The sequence below is a fragment of the Schistocerca cancellata genome, chromosome 1 (genome assembly GCF_023864275.1).
Source record: "Schistocerca cancellata isolate TAMUIC-IGC-003103 chromosome 1, iqSchCanc2.1, whole genome shotgun sequence".
Lineage (NCBI taxonomy): Eukaryota > Metazoa > Arthropoda > Insecta > Orthoptera > Acrididae > Schistocerca > Schistocerca cancellata.
The window spans coordinates 247,294,901-247,312,476 of NC_064626.1; the positions used below are offsets into that span (position 1 = coordinate 247,294,901).

General features: G+C 43.7%; 1 protein-coding gene across 1 annotated transcript in view; it reads right to left on the reverse strand.

The window, feature by feature from the left end:
• The window catches only part of LOC126167338 (tachykinin-like peptides receptor 86C), a 956,103-nt gene that overhangs the window by 311,304 nt on the left and 627,223 nt on the right, over positions 1-17,576 (reverse strand). The window contains exon 4 of the mRNA XM_049920472.1: positions 15,845-15,925. Coding sequence (XP_049776429.1) covers positions 15,845-15,925 — 81 coding nt within the window. The remainder of the gene's footprint in view (positions 1-15,844; positions 15,926-17,576) is intronic.

Genomic DNA, 17,576 nt, shown 5'->3' on the forward strand with positions numbered 1-17,576 from the left:
TCAGAGCCATTTGAACCATTTTTTTTCAAATTTTACAGTTGTTTAAATGACAGGAAGCGCTGGGCAGCCAGGTCGTGTGCCATTGAACTAAAAAGTTGTTAGTCAAAGGGAATAATGTCAGGAGAATACGGCGGGTGGGGTAGGACTTCCCATTTCAACGTTTACAGGTATGTTTTGGCGGGTTTTGCGACATGGGGTCGAGCACTGTCACGCTGCAAAATCACCTTTTCATGTATATCGTTGTACTGTGGCCGTTTGTCTTTCAGTGATCGACTCAAGCACATCAGTTATATTCCATAACGATCTGCTGTGATTGTTCCCCTCGGTTTCAGTAGCATCGAAAGCTTTCTCTCTTTCGCAACCATGCCGGTCTTCAACGTCAAAATCACCGTTCTTGGAGCATGGAAACCATTTTCTGCAAAGTTCTGTCACTATCAGGTTTCTCATCATATGTCTTACCCAGCTTTTTATGATCCTGAGCCGCAGATTTCTTCATATCAAAGCAGAAAATTAAAACCCCCGCAGACGACGAAAATTGGGCTCGTAAGTTGACATATTCAGCCGAGAATAACTTTCAGATGCAATCAAAAATCGATAACATTCTGATGGCGTTATGTTCTCAAATGCCTAAGCTTACAGTATGACACTTACGACCTGCCACCTGCAGCACTACTTTCCACTAATGCAATCTACTGCAAAACAGCGGAAGCAAAGTTATAGACCTAATACTATTTCCGAATTTAGAATGTACTCGAGTATTTTACAGCAAACCGGCAAGCGCAGATGGCATTAAAAAACCTGGAGAAGCTTCAGTTATGCCATCATCAATGGAGATGTCAGGATTCTGTTAGCCAGGTATCAGATTGTTGTTGTTGATGATGATGATGAATAGGCTTACAACGTTTGAAGGCAGGTGATGCAGTCTGCAGGTGCACGACTTTTATCAAGTGAGCTCAGAAGCACGACGAAGTGTTTGTCAAATTTTTATAATTAAGCTAAGAAGGCAATAGGACTTCTAAATTACTATCCTGCTGTCTTATCACAAAGAATTACGACTCTTTTACTGGCGCGACAGGGTACAGCCTAATTAGGGGTTTCCGCCTGAAACGCCGCAGTAAGAAACAAGTATAAGCAGCTCTCTCATCTGGTTCTCCTCTTTCCAGCGTTTTTTTTTTTTTTTTTTAGATAGCCGACTTTAGTTGGGCCACCCCCAGAGACGGCCCACGTGGCAGTCGGAGCGCGACTTGAGAGAGTATCATCGCAGGCGGTGCTCCCCAGGGATCACCAAGAACAGCGTCGGCGCCGAGTGCCGTATCTGCAGAGCCTCCGAGACACTCAAGTTTGCCTGTAGCGTTAAAACTGCTGAGCAACTCAGCGAGCGAGGACAGCTGAGGTTGTCGAGGGAAACTGCGGGGGTGTCTCGAGATACCAGGCTGACCGTGTTGAGTGGTATGAAACATACCCGGACTTCAGGTAATGTACCCGTGCTCGCCTAAGACATGATTATCAGGGCCTGCCTTCGAGCAAATTACAGCTGTATGACTGAAAAACATTTTATTCATAAAATCCATAACCACAGTTTCCGACACTTAGCTATTATCAAGTGGCAATGGCATAGGTGAAGACTCTGGTGCGTGCCCGTAGTCGGAAAATCGGCTTTATCGCAGCCCTTCTATTCGCCGTGGCACTAGGAGTGGGAGGGGTGGCTGGACCCACGCTCCAGCCATCTTTTATCCCTGGCAAAGGATTCCCCGGTTTGACACCAGGCTGAGTACATTCGGGCCGCCTTGAGTGGGGTGGTAAGAGGAAAAAGCCCCATCCCCATTGGGGATTGAACTGGTATCGGCCTAATGCAAAAATTCGATTGAAAACGATCTGTTCCAGCCACTTAGTATTGTTTCAGGTACCGAAGCATCAAGTTACCTAGGAAAAGCGTCCACAAATAACAACAACAAATACGGGATGCTGCTGGGATGGGAATGACCACATTACTCCTAGGTAAGGAACACAGACCACTAAGTAAACTTTCAGAAAAATGCATATGGTTTCTATAAATTATTTTCTTTTTTACTTGGAAGTATTTCGTGTGATAGCTTATAATATGCAGATTAAAAATGAATAAGCTGCAAGCTTTTATCAATGAGAATGGTTTTCCTTACAGTGGCCCCTTTTCCCCACATTCCTCTATCTGTGTTGCTTTGACGTTTAGTGCAGCGGTCAATAGAAGTTGCTTGGCCTGTCATAATAATGTGTAACATACTTTCAGAAGTCCCCTAGTATTTATCGTTTTGTAGCCGCTTTTTCCAAAGATGCAGGATCTCGGCTTCATTTACTGTTTTAAGTGATTTGAAGTGGTTAAGTAACAAACAGAAGCTTTACGTTAAGCGTGTATATTACTATTCAGCACAAATTAAAAACACACTGCTTCAGTTCTACGTAACGATCTCAGTGTCAACGCTGCGCTCTTACGTTTCTACGATGATTTGCACCGCCACTCTTTGGTGGCAAACAAGACCTACGTCAGATTTACAGCATATCTCTTGAATCGAACAATCATTTGTTGAGTTTGAAATGAGATTGAAAGCAAATTTCCGGTATTATCTACATCTACATCTATACTCCGCGAGCCACCTTACGGTGTGTGGCGGAGGGTACTTATTGTACCACTATCTGATCCCCCCTTCCCTGTTCCATTCACGAATTGTGCGTGGGAAGAACGACTGCTTGTAAGTCTCCGTATTTGCTCTAATTTCTCGGATCTTTTCGTTGTGATCATTACGCGAGATATATGTGGGCGGTAGTAACATGTTGCCCATCTCTTCCCGGAATGTGCTCTCTCGTAATTTCGATAATAAACCTCTCCGTATTGCGTAACGCCTTTCTTGAAGTGTCCGCCACTGGAGCTTGTTCAGCATCTCCGTAACGCTCTCGCGCTGACTAAATGTCCCCATGACGAATCGCGCTGCTTTTCGCTGGATCATGTCTATCTCTTCTATTAATCCAACCTGGTAAGGGTCCCATACTGGTGAGCAATACTCAAGAATCGGACGAACAAGCGTTTTGTGAGCTACTTCTTTCGTCGATGAGTCACATTTTCTTAGAATTCTTCCTATGAATCTCAACCTGGCGCCTGCTTTTCCCACTATTTGTTTTATGTGATCATTCCACTTCAGATCGCTCCGGATAGTAACTCCTAAGTATTTTACGGTCGTTACCGCTTCCAATGATTTACCACCTATGGCATAATCGTACTGGAATGGATTTCTGCCCCTATGTATGCGCATTATATTACATTTATCTACGTTTAGGGAAAGCTGCCAGCTGTCGCACCATGCATTAATCCTCTGCAGGTCTTCCTGGAGTACGTACGAGTCTTCTGATGTTGCTACTTTCTTGTAGACAACCGTGTCATCTGCAAATAGCCTCACGGAGCTACCGATGTTGTCAACTAAGTCATTTATGTATATTGTAAACAATAAAGGTCCTATCACGCTTCCTTGCGGTTCTCCCGAAATTACCTCTACATCTGCAGATTTTGAACCGTTAAGAATGACATGTTGTGTTCTTTCTTCTAGGAAATCCTGAATCCAATCACAAACCTGGTCCGATATTCCGTAAGCTCGTATTTTTTTCACTAAACGTAAGTGCGGAACCGTATCAAATGCCTTCCTGAAGTCCAGGAATACGGCATCAATCTGCTCGCCAGTGTCTACGGCACTGTGAATTTCTTGGGCAAATAGGGCGAGCTGAGTTTCACATGATCTCTGTTTGCGGAATCCATGTTGGTTATGATGAAGGAGATTTGTATTATCTAAGAACGTCATAATACGAGAACACAAAACATGTTCCATTATTCTACAACAGATTGACGTAAGCGAAATAGGCCTATAATTATTCGCATCTGATTTATGACCCTTCTTGAAAATGGGAACGACCTGCGCTTTCTTCCAGTCGCTAGGTACTTTACGTTCTTCCAGCGATCTACGATAAATTGCTGATAGAAAGGGGGCAAGTTCTTTAGCATAATCACTGTAGAATCTTAAGGGTATCTCGTCTGGTCCGGATGCTTTTCCGCTACTAAGTGATAGCAGTTGTTTTTCAATTCCGATATCGTTTATTTCAATATTTTCCATTTTGGCGTCCGTGCGACGGCTGAAGTCTGGGACCGTGTTACGATTTTCCGCAGAGAAACAGTTTCGGAACACTGAATTCAGTATTTCTGCCTTTCTTCGGTCGTCCTCTGTTTCGGTGCCATCGTGGTCAACGAGTGACTGAATAGGGGATTTAGATCCGCTTACCGATTTTACATATGACCAAAACTTTTTAGGGTTCTTGTTTAGATTGTTTGCCAATGTTTTATGTTCGAATTCGTTGAATGCTTCTCTCATTGCTCTCTTTACGCTCTTTTTCGCTTCGTTCAGCTTTTCCTTATCAGCTATGATTCGACTACTCTTAAACCTATGATGAAGCTTTTTTTGTTTCCGTAGTACCTTTCGTACATGATTGTTATACCACGGTGGATCTTTCCCCTCGCTTTGGACCTTAGTCGGTACGAACTTATCTAAGGCGTACTGGACGATGTTTCTGAATTTTTTCCATTTTTGTTCCACATCCTCTTCCTCAGAAATGAACGTTTGATGGTGGTCACTCAGATATTCTGCGATTTGTGCCCTATCACTCTTGTTAAGCAAATATATTTTCCTTCCTTTCTTGGCATTTCTTATTACACTTGTAGTCATTGATGCAACCACTGACTTATGATCACTGATACCCTCTTCTACATTCACGGAGTCGAAAAGTTCCGGTCTATTTGTTGCTATGAGGTCTAAAACGTTAGCTTCACGAGTTGGTTCTCTAACTATCTGCTCGAAGTAATTCTCGGACAAGGCAGTCAGGATAATGTCACAAGAGTCTCTGTCCCTGGCTCCAGTTCTGATTGTGTGACTATCCCATTCTATACCTGGTAGATTGAAGTCTCCCCCTATTACAATAGTATGATCACGAAACTTCTTCACGACGTTCTGCAGGTTCTCTCTGAGGCGCTCAACTACTACGGTTGCTGATGCAGGTGGTCTATAGAAGCATCCGACTATCATATCTGACCCACCTTTGATACTTAGCTTAACCCAGATTATTTCACATTCGCATTCGCTAATAACTTCACTGGATATTATTGAATTCTTTACTGCTATAAATACTCCTCCACCATTGGCGTTTATCCTATCCTTGCGGTATATATTCCATTCTGTGTCTAGGATTTCGTTACTGTTCACTTCCGGTTTTAACCAACTTTCCGTTCCTAATACTATATGCGCACTATTTCCTTCAATAAGAGATACTAATTCAGGAACCTTGCCCTGGATACTCCTGCAGTTTACCAATATTACGTTAACTTTTCCTGTTTTTGGTCTCTGAGGACGGACGTTCTTTATCAACGATGATAATGTCCTCTCTGGTAAGCCGTCAGGTATTTTATCGTTTCGCCCAAGGGGGGGTCCCTCTAACCTAAAAAACCCCCGTGTGCACGCCACACGTACTCTGCTACCCTAGTAGCTGCTTCCGGTGTGTAGTGCACGCCTGACCTGTCTAGGGGGGCCCTACAGTTCTCCACCCAATAACGGAGGTCGATAAATTTGCAACCATTATAGTCGCAGAGTCGTCTGAGCCTCTGGTTTAGACCCTCCACACGGCTCCAAACCAGAGGACCGCGATCGACTCTGGGCACTATGCTGCAGATATTAAGCTCAGCTTGCACTCCGCGTGCGATGCTGGTTGTCTTCACCAAATCAGCCAGCCGCTGGAAGGAACCAAGGATGGCCTCAGAACCCAAGCGGCAGGCGTCATTCGTTCCGACATGTGCTACTATCTGCAGCCGGTCACACCCAGTGCGTTCAATAGCTGCCGGAAGGGCCTCCTCCACATTACGGACGAGACCCCCCAGCAAGCACACCGAGTGCACACTGGCATTCTTCCCCGACCTACCCGCTATTTTCCTGAGGGGCTCCATAACCCGCCTAACGTTGGAGCTCCCTATAACTAATAGGCCCGCCCTCTGTGACTGTCGGGACCTTGCCGGAGAATCGGCCACTGGCCCAACAGGCGAGGCATCCTGTGGTGGCTCGGAAACGATGTCATCACCACTAGGAAGCACCCCGTACCTGTTGGAAAGGGGTAAGGCAGCTGCCACGCGGCCGGATCCCACCTTCGCCTTTCGGCCAGGCACGCGCGAGCCCACCACTGTCCGCCATTCACCCTGGAGTGATGGCTGACCGGTAAGATGCTCACTGCCGGAAGACGCAGCGACATCAGGGGTTCCATGTGACTCCAAGGCCACCGAAGTAGGCATAGGTCTCACCACAGTTGCCCCAACGCCACTACGAGCCGACGCCTGCGCCTCGAGCTCGATGAGCCTAACAGACAAAGCCTCCACCTGCCCCCGAAGAGTGGCCAATTCTCCTTGCGTCCGCTCACAACAACCACAGTCCCTACACATGACTATGTTTACCCTACTCTATACGATGACAAATTCCCAAGATAATCTTCTGATGAGCTACTCTGATAATCAAGAAACACTCACTGAAATACGAGACGCGAAAACTACGCTAGGTTTTCCCAGAAAAACTATTTAAAAGCTAAGCGCAGCAAATAAGTACAAAAACGCTTTATACAAACAGTACTCGCTGCTGCTGGTGCTCTCGCTCTGGCTGTCACAAGACAACTGCTGATTCAAGTGACTAGTGGCTAACGGCCGCGAAACAAACAAAAGACGGTTTTAGGGCGCTTTCTGTTCTAAACGATCAAGAAAACACTAAGAAATCTAACACAAAACTACGTAAAGTTTTATCAAGAACTGTTAGTTACTATGCAGAGCAGATAAACACAAATAGAATCCCTTCCTTAGTGGAAGGTCGTAAACAAAATGCAAAATAAACGCTTTACACAAACAGTACTCGCTGCTGCTGGTGCTCTCGCTCTGGCTGTCACAAGACAACTGTCATACAGTCTATCAAAATAGAAAACAACGATGCCCACAGATTCCAAATCGCAACTCACTTTCGTAGACTTATACAGGTTGTTTAGTTTAAACGAAGACATTGAAGTTTTCGAAAACAGTGTATCGGATCCAAAAAAATTATAATTAAACTTTGTTCGTCTCGGAGGTGGACATCCAACGATACCTAACTCAAAAACAGGGATACCCACAGATTCCAAATCGTGTATGGGCTCGAGGAGTGGGCAATTTTGAAATCTTAAATGGGAACAGCCATTTTTTATTTCATATTCGGATTCTACGGAAAAAATACGTAAGTTTTGTCTGGAACTGGTGCTGTAATCTGAAAAATCAAAATGGGTAGAAAACCATTTGCTTCAAAATGCTATCCAATGGCACTTGAATTAACCCGCCGCCTTCACAGTGCGAAGGTAGGACAGGCAGTTATATGATAACTATTAATGGGATTGTGCTGCGTGTTATGATTTGTCGTAGTTCGCTACACGGTCACAGTAGCGCATCAAGCAGTACACTTTTTGTTTTTTTTCGGAGAAATGCAACGTTGAGAATAGTGTTTATCATTAAAATTTATGAAATAATTGCCTGTCCCATCCTCGCAGCGTGGAAATGGGGTGTTTATTCAAGTGTCACTGTATGGAATTTTGAAACAAACGATTTTCTACCCATTTTAATTTCTCCGATTACCATGGCATCTGTCACCAAACGGAAAAAAGTTTCAGAAAAAACTTACCTATGTTTTTCCGTACAATACGAATCTGCAATAAAAATTGGGGTTCTCATTGAAGATTCAAATTTGTTCTCCGGCTCCACACACGGCGTGGTATGGGTGGTCGAGTTTGGTGTCATTGCATGTCCCCCTCAGAAACGAATAAATTTTAACTATACATTGTGTTGGTCCGATGTGTAGTTTTCCAGATAGTTCAGAGTCTTCAGATAAATTGAACATCCTGTATGTTGACTGAACTGGATTGTCTTCAGGATATAAATGCTAAACACATACAAAATGAAAATCATTACTGAAGTACCAAAACAACAGTCGAAAGGAATATGCTTCATATGCGTATAAAATGACGGAATGTGATTTGTTGATTACAATTTCGAACGTATTAGATGTTTTTTTATGGATGCTTTACTTAATTAATGTATCGAGTTCTTTTGACCTTGTACATCTGCTGAGGTACATAAACTGTTTCAGAAAGCCTTTTAAAGGATCAAAAAGTAAATTAAGCAGTGCTATAATACCAGCCTTCATGGGGTTAGTTCATGGAAGCTAAGCCTCTCGCAACGTAACTGCGAATATATGGAATTTCTAAACAGGTAACCAAATGCGAAATTTTCAATCGTGTGATGATAACTGATAAAGTAAATACCAAAAGAAACTGATAATATCTAGCAATTTATTGTTGAAGCCGAAAGTATATGTCACGTTACAGGAGAACAAACTTTTTTTATGCCAAATTTTTAGGGTATGATGAAGAAACAGCATTCCGTCGGAAGATATCGTAAGGAATAGATCGAGTGCTTGCAGTCGATCTCAGATTGATGAAAAGCATGATAAAAACGGAGAACTCAACAGAATCATATCACAACCAGCCAGAAAATGGCGATCAGTGAAAGGTCGATGGCCAGGGAGCATAACGTCCAGAGCTGTTCTATTGTACACCTCGCAATACTCTGCAGCGGATAAACACGTTACCGATCAATTTGTTTGTTACAAACTGTGTAGCGCGGTGTGAACTCCATCGCAAACATCGCCTACAAGAAATCCGCGCCTACTCGTCATAAGCGATTTCTTCCAAATTCGTGGTATACTAGCTGACAAACATTTCCGGCCTATTCATGTTGCCAATTTTCTAATATCAACGAAAACAAAAGATGAACTATGTTTGTAGTGTAGTATCGAAACAATTTCATTTCCATGCGTTTGCGAAAGCACCATCGAAATTATGAAACAGTCACACAGAATGAGATTTTCACTCTGCAGCGGAGTATGCGCTGATATGAAACTTCCTGGCAGATTAAAACTGTGTGCCCGACCGAGACTCGAACTACCGAACTACCGAAGCACGACTCACGGCCGGTCCTCACAGCTTTACTTCTGCCAGTATCTCGTGGACCGGGCGTGAGTCGTGCTTCGGTAGCTCAGATGGTAGAGCACTTGCCCGCGAAAGGCAAAGGTCCCGAGTTCGAGTTTCGGTCGGGCACACAGTTTTAATCTGCCACGAAGTTTCACAGTCATACAAATACATAAGCATAAAATGCAGACGGTTTCTTTACGCTATGCGCAGCTGCTCCGTGTGTGTACAACGCTATTTTGTAAAAGTCTCTTCGGCACCTTCTCTTCACAGCTCTATAGTAGGTTTTTGTCTTCGCCGACAGCCGTCTGTGTTTCGCAGTTGAAAGCTGTCAAAAGTGCTGCCAGATGTCAGGGATTTCCCTGAGTTGTGCCGGCCGCTGTGGCCGAGCGGTTCTAGGCGCTTCAGTCTGCAACCGCGCTGCTGCTACGGTCGCAGGTTCGAATCCTACCTCGGGCATGGATGTGTGTGATGTCCTTAGGTTAGTTAGGTTTGTGTAGTTCTATGTCTAGGGGACTAATGACCTCAGATGTTAAGTCCCATAGTGCTCAGAGCCATTTGAACCATTTGAACCCTGAGTTGTCTCAACTGTAGGAGTGTGTCAGTAGCAAAAAATAAATGCATTAACCCTAGCAGTACCAACACATTTTCCATAACATGCAGTACCAAGGGTGGAGGGGAGGGGGGGGGGAACCTTCATGCTCACCCCAAGAAAGTTAAAATAGGAGAATTCGCTAATTGTTGTTGATTTATACTGACAACATACTATTTAAAGATGTACTGACGTTTAAGAAGGGTACATACCTGAAAATATCCAAGACCACACTCTAGCAATATAAGTCCATTTTCAGTATCGCGTATTAGCATCAAAACTTTTTTTTTTAAAAAAAGGCAGATTTCGTTAATCTCTGTTGGCTTTCACTCACAACATATTTTTTAAAGAGAATTTGATGTTTAGATAGGGTCCAGAACGTGCAAATATTGAATAACTTTCATAGTGGAAAGTGGTATTACTTGTACTTTTGGGTTCGGTTTAACCGAAAAATTAAAAATATTTATCGAATCTGGTAAAAGAATTCATTAAAAACATATTTAAAAAATTAATATCTAAAAGAAATGACTAAATTACAGTATTTCCAAAATATGGACGTAGAATCCCCTCCTTGGTATTACGAGAGTTAACACTTTCATGCTAGATGCGGTAGTTTTTTGCGCTTCTTTAAATGTGTGTCGTACAATGATATATTTTGTAGGTACATTCAGTTGCATATGTGAATGCTTTACACAAAATATGTTGCGAACAGAGTAAGTAGCACAGAACTAATAAATATAAACGTCATGCATGATGCAGCAGTTTTTGATGCATCTCACAGTTTATGACGTCATTTCTCCTTAAATATGATAGGTAAGTGGTTCCTAACCCCGCAGTGATTGCTGTTTGACAGTGAGGGCTATATGTACCAAGTTTAGTTGAAATTGTTCAAGTGGTTTAGGAGGAGACGTGGAACACACACATACGACACCCATTTTTATAGCCGGCCGCTGTGGCCGAGCGGTTCTAGGCGGTTCGTTCTGGAACCGTGTGACCGCTGCGGTCACAGGTTCGAATCCTGCCTCGGGCATGGATGTATGTGTTGTCCTTAGGCTAGTTAGGTTTAAGTATTTCTAAGTTCTAGGGGACTGACGACCTCAGATGTTGAGTCCCATAGCGCTTTGAGCCATTTTTGAACCATTTTAATAATATGTATTGATGCACGGATTGGTCATAAACGAGTGTGATATAAGGGGGAACTCCAAATGACCAAGAGTTTCGAAAAAATGGCGTTATTAATGTTTATCGGGCAAGGCACCAGCAGTTTGTGTTAATGGTTGCCGCTGTGACAAGAGTACAACGATAATAAGAGGGTCGTGAGTTCGAGTTCCGGTCCGGAATATTTTCTTTAATTTTCCATTTTTTTCTTTTCTTACACTGCAAATAAATCAGAAAAATTCTCAGTAGATTATATTTCTGAATATTTTCATTGAAGGCCTGGAAAGAAAGACAAAGGAGAGTCTGAGATTCTAAATAAGTTTCCAAGAAAGGATTGTACATACAACGTCCACGAGGACTCTGCAAATAACTTTCCAAGAAGGACTGTAATTAGAGCATACAGAACTTCGTATTCGGTTAATTTCACTTTGACCTTTGAGCAGCCCTCGGCGGCTGCACGCGAACAATAGGCTCCCAGTACTGGCAAAAGCGGCCAATCGGGAGAGAAAGAGAATCACATCGCGAGATGACTTCGTCGAAATACACCCTGTGGTACATCACTATTTATGCTCGCCAATATTTGAAAAGATCCTTTATGTGTGGTTTTCTGGGAAACTGTTCGATGAAAAAGAACGTTTATGGATGTAAATCAATTAGGTTTTCCATAGAAACTGAAAAAAAAAAACCATGCAAATTGTTAAGATGTGCCGCGCGGGATTAGCCGAGAGGTCAAAGGCGCTGCAGTCATGGACTGTGCGGCTGGTCCCAACGGAGGTTCGACTCCTCCCTCGGACATGGGTGTGTGTGTGTTGGTCCTTAGGATAATTTAGGTTAAGTAGTGTGTAAGCTTAGGGACTGATGACCTTAGCAGTTAAGGCCCATAAGATTTCACACACATTTGAACATTTGTTGTTAAGATGTGGCGTTTATAACGTGTGCAAGATGATGACACAATTATTGCTGGCCCAAATTTTTAGATGAATATCATCATTACAATCCCTTCATAGAAATTTATTTGCAATCATATGTTTTTCTTTGTCTTCTCTTTCCACACATTTTATGAAAATATTAATAAATACAATATATTTAGTGTTCTTTGGGTTAATATGTCGTGTGAGTAACGTAAAAATTGAAGAAAGATTTTTTTTAAGGAAGCTTCCCGGAGCACAAAGCGAGGGCTAGGGGCAAAGTGGGCAGGGGTCGAAACCCGAGGCCTTGCCAACATGCACCGTTCCCTGCCTCCAGGAATCAAGGAAAGCGTAAGGAACGTGGAGCAGAGGTACAAGTAACATCGTTTCCTTATTTATTTTCTTTTTCGGTTTTATTTTTATTTCTATTTACTTGTGTATTAATACCACCGAGAATATCAGGAAACCGGTGTCAAGCGCCGGCCGGTGTGGCCGAGCGGTTCTAGGCGCTTCAGTCTGGAAGCGCGCGACCGCTACGGTCGCAGGTTCGAATGCTGCCTCGGGCATGGATGTGTATGATGTCCTTAGGTTAGTTAGGTTTAAGTAGTTCTAAGTTCTATGGGACTGATGACCTCAGATGTTAAGTCCCATAGTGCTCAGAGCCATTTTAACCATTTGAACCGGCGTCAAGCGAGGAGTAGGGCACATCAAGACGTCAGACTAATTAAGACTATGAACGTATAGTTCTTCCGAGAAGAATATTCCGATGACCAGTGAATGTATCGGTTCGAAGTGTGGAAGAGGCGGGGATCAACTCTTCAATGACAGGAACACTCCGCTCTAGAGTGGGTTAAGGAAGACACTGCAAAGGAAACTGGAGACAAATTGTCTGTATTTTAGATTGCGGACAACTGCACAATGTCGTTCATTAAGTAACTGCCAAAAGTCAAGAATACTTTTCTCGCCATCAGGAAACAAGTAGTGTGCTGCGTGTCCACAAATCCATTTCACAAAGGTCGTCTTCGCTTGCGGGAAGTATCCCGCGTCCGGAAAGAGGAGCAGTTGAGTATCTGATGAGGAGTCGTAAGGGTAGTTAGGGACAACATCATCCCCTTGCACCACCCACTGCTTGTAAACTACGTTACACATAAATGGCTCATTCCTCGTCTGACCCGTTCCAAAAATGCAATTTTTTCCAAACCCTTGGCCATCAGGAGCCCTCATTTGCGTGACATTAATTTGTGTCGAAGCTGTGTCGAAGCTGCTCGGCCACACCGGCTGGCTCAGTTGTAGGCAACTCGTGTACACCGGTGTAGTAGTGCATTGTCTCTGTTTACTAATGGAGCGACACACCTGGAATGAGTGCACTGGTATGATTGGTGCCAACTACGTAGCGGACCACAACGGACGAGCTGCACAGCGGGTTTATCAACAACAATATCCTAATGGCCGTATCCCGCATCATACGACCTTTGCTACTATGTAACAATGTCTGCTTGAGACCGGGTCATTTAGCAGATTACCTGGACAGGGACGCCATCGCACGGTAAGAACGCTGCAATTTGAGGAAGCTGTCTTGCGGAATGTGGAGCGGGATCCTTCAATCAGCACTCGTGAAATTGCACGTAACATGGGGACGAATCAGACGATTGTAAGAACAGTCCTTCGAGAGCAACTGTTATGTCCATTTCACTTACAGCGTGTCCACAACCTGGAACCAGTTGATTATCCACCCAGAGCACAGTTTTGGCAGTGGTACCTGTAACAGTGTGAAATGCATCCTACATTTCCATCCCCTGTGTTGTTTACCGATGAAGCAACGTTCGGGCGTGATGGAGTCTTCAACATGCACAATTCGCATGTTCGGAGTGAGTATAACCCACATGCTACAGTAACTAGCGCTCATCAAGTGCGGTTCTTCGTTAATGTGTGGGTTGGTGTTGTCGGGGACCGTTTAATTGGGCCGTATCTGCTACCTAGGCTATAAAATGGCAGGCAATGTTACAATTTTCTCTCCAGGGCATTGCAAGAATTGCTGGAAGACGTCCCGTTCCCTACAAGACAACGCATGTGGTTCCAAAATGACGGGGCGCCGGCACTTTTCAGTCGTCGTGTGCGTCGATTCCTGGACCGACGGTTCCGAGAAACGTGGATTGGCAGAGGTGATCCTGTACCATGGGCTGCTCGATCCCTAGATATGTCCCCTATGGACATTTTTGTATGGGGAGAGATGGGCAACCTTGTTTACGCAACCCCTGTTGCGTCAGAAGGGGATCTGGTTGCCCGGATAGTAGCAGCAGCAGGATCAATTCAGGATACTCCTGGGGTTTTTGCCCGTGTCAGACAGAACATGATCCGACGGTGTAACCTTTGTTTACGTGTCAATGGAGGCATTTTTGAAAATCTTCTGTAAATGAAATTGGGTTGTGTAGGAGAAAATGACATTATGGAAAAATATTTGTTTTGATGTCCCCTACAACCTCCCAGAGTTTGTCGGTTTAAATACTTTTCACCCTGTATTTGTAGCGTAGTCAACATAAAATCTTACGGGGATACCGTCTGGGCCAGATACCTTTCTGGCGTCTAAGTATCTTAACTGTTTTACAATCCCAGATACACTAAATACTACGTCAGCCATCTTTGCTTTTGTTCGATAATTGAAAGGAGGAAGACCAGAAGATTAGTAAGGAGTTACTGTGGTAGGGCGTTCCATTTCTCCATCAGCGCCGAGACAACTGCTGAATTATTGTTGGTGCATGTGAAAATGCTACAGTACGTCCCCGCAACGCATCTCACAAGTTCTAGTTGATGGGATTTAAGTCGGGGTGACAGGAAGGCCAGTCCATTCTCGTTCCAGCAGCTGCTCCACGTGCGCTGTTTGATGCGGTGAACGCATCGCCAACCGTAATACTGAAGCTAGGGCCGAATGCAACGCCTGAAAAGACGCACGTAGGGAAGGAGTACATTGTCATAATAACATTGACCCTTGAGTGTACCCTGTTCAAAGATTTGGAGGCCAGTACGTCCGTTCAAGGTTGTGCCTCGCGGTAATTCCATAATACGTTCACCACCAGAACGCTCATGTTCGACAATATTGGACGTACGATCTTATGGAGAGAGGTGTGAACGCGCAATGCACCCAGAAACATTGTCTAACCTGATCGTCAGTTACTGTATTTAATCGTCACTATTGTTAATTACGTTACCGACAAAGTCCTCCCGGAACTTAATTATTTCTCTGAATTTGTTCCTGCATTTTTTTCCGGTAATTTCAATATTAGTACACACTGATACTAGCTATAATTTAGTGAAAATTACCGTAATACATTTTTTAGAATATGGAACGGATAAATTAAACTGATGTCATCGAGTAATATTTGTGTAGATTTTTTTAACCACTACCGTATGTTTATGTTAGTGACGAATTGTCTTGGTTGTTTCAATAAGAGACTAGGACAACTGTACGGATCAGGCACTATACATTTCATTTTAGCTGTGTTACACTTGGGGTTACCTCACTTGGAACTAACATACTGATTGCTGCTAATGCAGACAAGGTCACCCTCTGCGAACAAGGCCTGTTGTATTACAAAATGTAGTCGACTACCAGTTTTGTTACAGTGTGAGCATGTGAGCCAATTCTACGGAAACGAAACTGCATAAACCACATAAAACTGATAACGCAGTTTGACATAGAAGGAGGTCACATTTACAATAGTACACAGAATAAATGCAATAAATGATAAGTTACAGTGCAAGGCCCAATACTAATGCGACGTTCAATTGCAAAAATGAAAGGGTTTTATCACAACGAAGTCTTTCAACTTAGATTTGAAAATACTGTTTTTATTACTCAACATTTGTCCCTGTACTGTTGAAAGTCTACTGAAAATGAAACCTGGGAATATTAAGATACTTTCTGTACTGTGATTAAAGACCTGTTACCTTAATGCAGACCACTATTACATCGAACGTTCACTGAGTGAATATAGCAATTGCTTTTGAGGAGTCCATATTCTTAACAACAAATTCCACGAGTTAGTATATGTATAGGGATGACAGAGTGAAAATTTCAAGACGCATAGATTTGTATACTCACACGTAGTCGGTGAGAGACTGTGGGTAGTGTCCGTCTGGCCACTCCAGGAAGCATATCCGCGACTCCTCACCACCGGCATACCTGAAACACAATGCCAACTTTCAGGTCTCCTCTGCAAGGAAGGACATATCAGTAGCGAGAAGGTTGGAAGCTAAGAATTTAACATGGTAAGGAATTTAACGAAGAATCAAAACATTGTTATGCGTCATAAGTCAGTTTTGATAATCGACACCAGCTTTGTAGCGAGAAACTATTAAAACAGTGACTTATCAATTTGAGTGAATCTCTTCTCCAACTGAGTTTGTGAAAGCCAATTCTCAAGATTGTCATCTGGCATACGTTCGACATGTTCCAAAAAGAATATATCTTCCAGTCCGACCAGTCTGGTATCGTATCTCTGTGGTTTTCCTCCATCATTTAAAACGAATGAGTTTATAGATTCTTCAGTAAGACCTTATCGATGACCGCCATCTTCGAGCAGGTGCACTCTATCTACTGACTGCGATTCAGATAGGATGCTAATATCTCACATTCTTTCCGCTTCATATCTATGCTGTAACATGCTCCTCAAAGCAGTTTAATTGGTAGTGCTGACCTCGGTTGCTAAAACGACGGAAATGCTAAAACAAAAAAAAAACGAGAGATGTGTTCCTAGATATCTGCTTAGCCTAGAGGATTCACATCTGATGGTGCGTGTGTCGACCGTACTGTGTGATTGCTGCAGCAAGGGGATTATGGTATGTGAAGGGCTGGATCGTTAGCAAACTAAGTAAATACTGTAATCGCTTATAATTGGGGCTGCGATGCTTCTTGAGATGAAGAGAGATAATGTGATTAATCGAAGTTATATTAGCAGTGATTAAATTGGACGCCAGTTTCGTTGTTCCCCTAACGAAATGGCGTTGTTAAACGTCTCCTGCGGTTCTGCTGTCGTCCCGACCGCGGCCGGCATCAAAGTCCAATCAGGTCTTGTTGGGGTTTCAGTATTCAGTTGATACACTACTGGCCATTAAAATTGCTACACTACGAAGATTACGTGCTACAGACGCGACATATAACCGACAGGAAGAAGATGATGTGATATGCAAATGATTAGCGTTTCAGGGCATTCACACAAGGTTGGCGCCGGTGGTGACACCTACAATGTGGTGACATGAGGAAAGTTTCCAACCGATTTCTCATACACTAACAGCAATTGACCGGCGTTGCCTGGTGAAACGTTGTTGTGATGCCTCGGTAAGGAGAAGAAATGCGTACCATAACATTTCCGACTTTGATAAAGATCGGATTGTAGCCTATCGCTATTGCGGTTTATCGTATCGCGACATTGCTGCTCGCGTTGGTCGATATCCAGTGACTGTTAGCAGAATATGGAATCGCAGGGTTCAGGAGGGTAATACGGAACGCCGTGCTGGATCCCAACGGCCTCGTATCACTAGCAGCCGAGATGACAGGCATCGTATCCGCATGGCCACGTCTCGATCCCTGAGTCAACAGATAGGGGCGTTTGCAAGACAACAACCATCTGCACGAACAGTTCGACGACGTTTGCAGCAGCATGGTCTACCAGCTCGGAGACCATGGCTGCGGTTACCCTTGACGCTGCATCACAGACAGATGGTGTACTCAACGACGAACCTGGGTGCATGAATGGTAAAACGTCATTTTTTCGTATGAATCCAGGTCCTGTTCACAGCATCATGATGGTCGCATCCGTGTTTGGCGGCATCGC